We start from the raw sequence: 6,058 nt of genomic DNA on the forward strand, positions 1-6,058 counted from the left end.
AGGCAGCCCCGGGGCTGCCGCGGAGGCGGGGTGGGTTCGCAATTCTCTGCCCGGGCCGAGCTCGCACCTCACCTGGTGCAGAGGCAGGGGTAGGGGGTGGCAGAGGACAGGAGAATGTCGTATTTTGGAACAAGCCGGGGCTCCCGGCTTGTTCAGAAGATGCACAGGAAAGAAAAAGAAAAAAAAAAACCACACAGAGAGTGCAAGGGATGGTTAGATTTAGAGACAATTCAAGGCCCTAGGAGTGTGCTCCCTCCACCCCTTTTGGGATACCCAGCAGATGCAAAGATGAGGCAGAGCCATCCCCTCTTATCCCTGGCACCACCACATTTATTAAAAATTATTACTATATACATAGAAAAAACAAAACAGGAACAAGTTTCCGGGGAGGGGAAAAGTGGGCCAGTGCTCTGGGGCTGATCAGTTTAAAATGGCTGAAAGTATAGGCAAGAAGAAGGGAGAAAGTTACATCACTTCAATTTCATACAGGGCAGCTGAAAAAGTCACTTTACATACACATAAATAGAAATCTCCTTTTGCAATGCCTCATATGCTAAGTTTGATTGACCAAAAAAAAAAAAAAAGCCTTTTGAACTTCAAAACACCACCAGATGTCCTTCCAACTGAACAGCTATAGGTCAACTATTAATACATTATTCCACAATATTCTACAGTGTACCTAAACAAAACACAACTGTACACTTTGTTTTTGGCCACCTCAGTAAAGATTAGGCTTATGGGATGGAGGCAGGGTTTTTTTTAATGCAAGTTCTAAGCTAAGAAAAGACAGATTTGGTCATTGTAATCCCATCATTGGCAACAAGACCTTCAAGTCAAAATCCTGCCTGGCAAGCAGGCCTCATTTTGGCATTTTCTGCCAAAAAAAAAAAAAAACAAAAAAAAAACAAACAAACCCTTAAAAAAGCTGTAGCTGAGCAATATCCAACTCAGCCAACTGTGTTGTGGATGTGTTGAAAAAAACAGCTCCGTCTAAAGCAGAACATAGCATTTGTGCAGCTCCCTGCAACCCAGATCCCTTTTATCAAGCAGGGAAGAAAATTACATTTGGGATCCTAACCCCTCTTTCCTTGCTCAGGAGTGCATGGATTTGATCGGGCCTCTGAGCCTACCCAAGCTGTGTACACTTTAGTATCTCCAATAAATATGCCACATACTTAGACACTAGAGTCCTCCTTACAGCTTCTGCCTATGGTTCCTTCTAAACAAGGGGAAGAATTCTCCCATGGTTTGCTCTTTCCCTACTTTGTTACCTGCAACAGTCAAAAAGCTTTGGCACCTTCTTTAGAATTGCACACAACAATTCAAGGTGGAAGGCAAGAGTCTTTTTGGCAATTGTAATGCAAAAAAAACCCAAGGCCACCCTGAAAAAAAAAAAAAATTAGCCAATTGGAATAAAAAAGATGCTTTAAGAACTAGTATAGAATGCATAGTAGCCCATGCCTTTTGAAGTGTCTTTGCTATAGTCCTCAGCATTAATGTCCTCACACTTCATTGTTGGAGAATTTTCATTGCTGGAAGTGCTAGGGGAAAGCCGTCTTCTCTTACAAGCACCTGTGTAGACCCCGGAATCATTTGAATCTAGAGACTTTATAGAGGGTGGAGTCTCTATCCAGGACGAGCCAATTTCTTCTTTCACCTTGTCCTTGGAAAGCTGGTCTTCAGTGAATCCCGGAGGACTTGTTCTTGAGGTCCAAGTTAGTCCTGTCGTCATTTTTCGCTGGTAGGAGCCCCTGCTCCCCCAGCCTGCCATGGATGGAAATGTCGGGTCGGGGTAGTATCCCAGAGCGTGGGATGTCTGAAGGGGAAGGGATTTAATGCCATAAGGGAGCAAGGTGCTATGAGAATACTCCGTGTCATAGGAGTTCATGTCCAGTTTGTTGGCGCTGGGCTGCTGTACGGGCGTCACAAACCACCGCTGAGGAGAGCTGGCCACCTCCTCGTTCTGCTGCGGGGACAGCAGGCCATTTGTCTGAGGGACGGTTCTCTCACCGTTGTAAAACCTGGCTGGGGGCAGGTTGTTGACAAACTGTTCCTGGAAGAACGGCTGCACGCTGTATCGGGCGCCAGGGACGATCTGGTGGGATCTAGGAGAATCCGTGGGAGATGGAGTTAATCTGTCATTTTCGGAAGCTGTGTACATGCTACAATATAAAAGAGAGATACTGAGTGTTTTTCTTAACAATTCCAATATGACAGTAACAACACAAAAACACAAAGAAACCAGTTATTTCTTAATTAGAATCATAACTACATTTAATTGGATGGCTATTTGTTTTAATCTGATTTAGTAGGCCTTTTTCCTAGACCAGTGTAAATTTCTTACTACTGCTACAAGTAATAGCACAAGTGAAACTACAAAGTGACTATTAGGCAAGTCTTCTGCTGACAATTTAAAGAAGCTGCCTGTTCTGTGGAGATACCCAATACACTGCTGCCAAATCCGCAGGCCAGCTGGATTCTGCCAGCACAAGTTTCCTACCAAAATTCAGAAGCCTGCAAAAAGCCAGGTCATCTAGACAATACACTATTCAGACATTTTAACATAAGCAAAACTGCCAGTAGTTAACTGAATTAATGTCTAAAGAAAAACCCTTCCACAGACATTTCAGGCCAGAATCATGCCTCCCAGACAGAGACATCCGCGAAAGAAGACAGAGGTGTACTTACGAGTCATAGTTGTCTCTGAAGCCTTTTGCAAAAGGATTATGGTCAATTTTGAGCTGTGTAATCTAAAAGTGAAAGCAGAATATATTTTAAGATGAGATGCTGAGTGCACAAGGGAATTTTATTCTTAATTGCAATTTTATACATCCATGCTTACATCAGTGTTTTGATATGCTGTAACTGCTATAAACTGTGTTTCAGGGAAAATAAATGTTTGAGTCTTTGAGGAATCATTCATATCTTCAACACCATCTTCTGTCACTTCCACGATGTGAAGTCGGGGCTGGTACTTGTGTAGGGACTGAAGTACTATCATCTAAAAGAAACCACGAAAAAGGCAACATCTTTAGACAAACTGCATCTAGCATTAAAAGACCTATTTTATAGCACGACATTTTCTTCCTGTAAATTGTAATCTCTTCGTTTACAAATGGAGCAGTTTTAACTGTTATCAGGGGATGATTCACAGCTTACATCCCTGTTTCACCAAGAGCCATCAGGTACTCTCCCACTTTTTGAGCAACTAATGTGATCAATATATTAGCTAAAACAAAAGAAATTCACACATCAGATTCCAACATTTGCAACTATTCATACGGAAAAACAAAGAAAACAAGCTCTATGACCCAGTTCCAGAAGGAAACAGTGATCTAGCGGCTCGATGAAATGCCGTTAAAGATGAAAACCCCAGGTCTCCCCGCTGAGCCACCAAGAGCCCCTCAAGCCGCCCTCCCCTCCGTACCTGCGCGTTGTTGTTGTTAGCACCTTTGTTGTTCGTTAGCTTCAGCTTCCCGAAAGAAATCTCCTGCCTCATCCAGTGAGCCCCGGTGTTGGGCGACTCGGGGTGCACGTAGACCTTGTTGCCTGGGGAAGACAAGCCAGTAAAACGCCGGCCGGCCACGGGGCTTTGTTCCGCCGCCCGCGCAGCCCCTCGGTTGGATGGCCACTCTCCCACACAGCCTCACACACCGCGGCGCAAAAAGAGTCGCAAGACGACCTTAAAACCGTAGCTCGTGCCTCAGTAGGATGCCCGGTGTGGGGAAGACACTGAAGGGGGAGGGGAGGGGTGGGCAAAGTGGGAACCCTTTCCGAGAAACCGACCCGCGGGGAAAGGGGGCGAGGAGGCTCCCGGAACCTGCACCTACCTTGCATGTTGTTGTCGGCTTTGCCGCAGGTCACCCACTTGCCCCCCTGGAAACGCCAGTGGTTGGGGTCCGCCAACACCACCTCCACGAAGACGTTGTAGTGGGCCGTGGGGTTGAGGCCGGTGATATTGAAGCTCAGGAAGGGAAACATCCTCCTGAAAACCACAAGGCAAGCTGAGGCGGGCCGGGGAAGGGGGCGCGGGCTCCGGCGCAAGCTGTAGGCGGCCGTGGGATGCCCCGTCCGTCCCGGCACTAAAGACACTAAGGAAGCAAGCGGCGAGCCCCGACCGACCCCCGTTCTAACTCCTGGCCGCCGAATGTGGGGAAATTGGGGAGTCGCTTCTCGGGGAAAGCATCCCGGGGCACCACCGACGGAGAGAGCGCGCACCTCCTTTCCGGGGGAGGCAGCAAGCGCCGCCCGACACGGAGCGTCCTCGGGAGTGCCCCCCTTCCTCCCCCATCCCCGACCACCACTTCCCTCCGTTTCCACCATCCCACGCGCCCGCTTACCGGCCCTGCTTGGTGATGATCATCTCCGTCTGGTGCCGGTGGAACTTGAGCCAGAGGGGCCGGTTGCAGAGGAAGACCTGCGCCCGCAGCCCCGGGCCAGCGGCCGGCATCCCCAGCGCCCCGAGCCCGCCGCAGGAGCCCGACGCCGGCGGGTAAGGGCCGTAAAGAGGTCCGCCGGCCGTCGCCTGCCCGTACTGGTACCCGCCGCCGCCTCCGAACTGCGTCCGGCCGCCGGGCGGGCATACGGCGCCCGCGAAGCCTCCCGGGGACAGCACGGAGCCGTAGGGGTAGCGCGGCCCGCCGGGCGGCTGGTAGACGGCGCCGTGCTGCGCCGTCGGCGGGTACGGGAACAGGGCGCAGGGCCCCCCCAGTTCGGCCGCGGGCGGCCCGGGGGACTGCAGGTAGTAGCGCTCGGGGCTCAGGCTGTCCATGGAGTAGCGGGCGGAGGCGGCCGGGGGCAGCTCCTCTTCGCCGCATGGGGTGGCCTTGCGGCCGTCCGGCTTGGGAGCAGCGAAGGGCGGCTCGACCGCCTCCGCCTCGCCCAGGATGGCGGGAGCCGTCCCAAACTTCTTGGGCATCTTGTCCAGATCGAGGCGCGGCGGCGATCCCGGACCGGGCGGCCCGCGGGAGCCGCCAGCAGCGCCCGTCCCGGCTCCCGCTCCGGCGGCGCCGCCGCGCCCGCCGCCCTCCAGCGGGTAGAAGGGGGCGCCCGGCAGTGCCCCCGCCGCCGTCAGCAGCGGCTCGCCCAGCTGCATCCTCGGTGGGCGGTGCGTTCGAGTTCCCACTCACTCCTGTGTCGACCTCGACCCGCGGCCGCGCAGGGTTGCGCTCTGGCAGGGCTCCGCCGAGGCGATTTATACCGGCGCGCCGGGCTCCTCGGGCCGCCGGGGAGGGGCTTGCGCCGAGCTGCCTCATCGCCGCCCTCCACCCCCGCCGGCCCATTGGCTGGGCCGCGTGACACTAATTTAATTAGACAGCTACTAATTGGAACAAGTCACCTGTGACTTTGGTGTGCGCCCCGTCCCCTTCCATGGCCCCCCTTCCCGCAGCCGGTTTCCCGAGGAGCTCTGGCCCTCTCCTTGCCCCCACGTCCCTCGGACTGAGGGGAGCTCCCGCATCACCCCACGGTGGCCGCGGTGGAAGGCCCGGCTTCCTCGCTTCCAAAAAAAGAGCTTTTGCTGAGGTGGCACCGTCCTCCCGGCTCGGGCTCGTAAGGAAGAATCCCCGGCTCTGAACGAGAGATGGGGACGAAATGGAAAGGTTTGAGTGGGAAAGCCGGCACCCACCAGGTAGGGAGGGTGGCGATCAATCCGGCCGCTGAGACGGGGCGGGTGACACTGGTTCCCCGCAACCTCCCCGCCGGCCGCCTCGCCGCTCAAACAATTCGGCTTGTGTCTCTGCCGACCCGAACAGCCTCCTTTCTCCCTGTCCGCTCCCTGAGCAGCATCCTTATGTTGGGGTTAACACGTTTCACTTTATCAGGGACGTCTCTGTGGGAAGCGGCGGGTTCGGTTCACAATTCCAGTTTCAGGAACTCGGCAGTCGGTTTCTCACAACCCGCGTTCCCCTTCAGCATCTCCCACCGGGAAGGCAGATTTTTAATTGAGGCGGGTGCCAAATCTCTTTGGCGCTTTCTCTCAGTGCAAAATCCGAGCCTCTAGCCCCAAAAGGGAAGGGAACAGTACTTGTGAAGGGGTAGATGCCCGTGTGATTGTGGG

General features: G+C 53.5%; 1 protein-coding gene across 1 annotated transcript; it reads right to left on the minus strand.

Moving 5' to 3' along the window:
- Window positions 1-307: 307 nt before the first annotated feature.
- EOMES (eomesodermin) lies at window positions 308-5,167 on the minus strand. Its single transcript, XM_042044272.1, has 6 exons — window positions 4,341-5,167; window positions 3,831-3,985; window positions 3,428-3,549; window positions 2,843-3,001; window positions 2,689-2,750; window positions 308-2,162 (listed from the first exon to the last, which is right to left on the minus strand). Exons 1-6 carry the CDS (start codon window positions 5,093-5,095, stop codon window positions 1,427-1,429), a joined length of 1,989 nt encoding a protein of 662 aa, XP_041900206.1. The 5' UTR covers window positions 5,096-5,167; the 3' UTR covers window positions 308-1,426.
- Window positions 5,168-6,058: the final 891 nt, after the last annotated feature.

This window comes from Corvus kubaryi, unplaced genomic scaffold (assembly GCF_017639235.1).
Source record: "Corvus kubaryi isolate FWS band 111438036 unplaced genomic scaffold, C.kubaryi_AGA036_p1.0 37398, whole genome shotgun sequence".
NCBI classification, from domain to species: domain Eukaryota; kingdom Metazoa; phylum Chordata; class Aves; order Passeriformes; family Corvidae; genus Corvus; species Corvus kubaryi.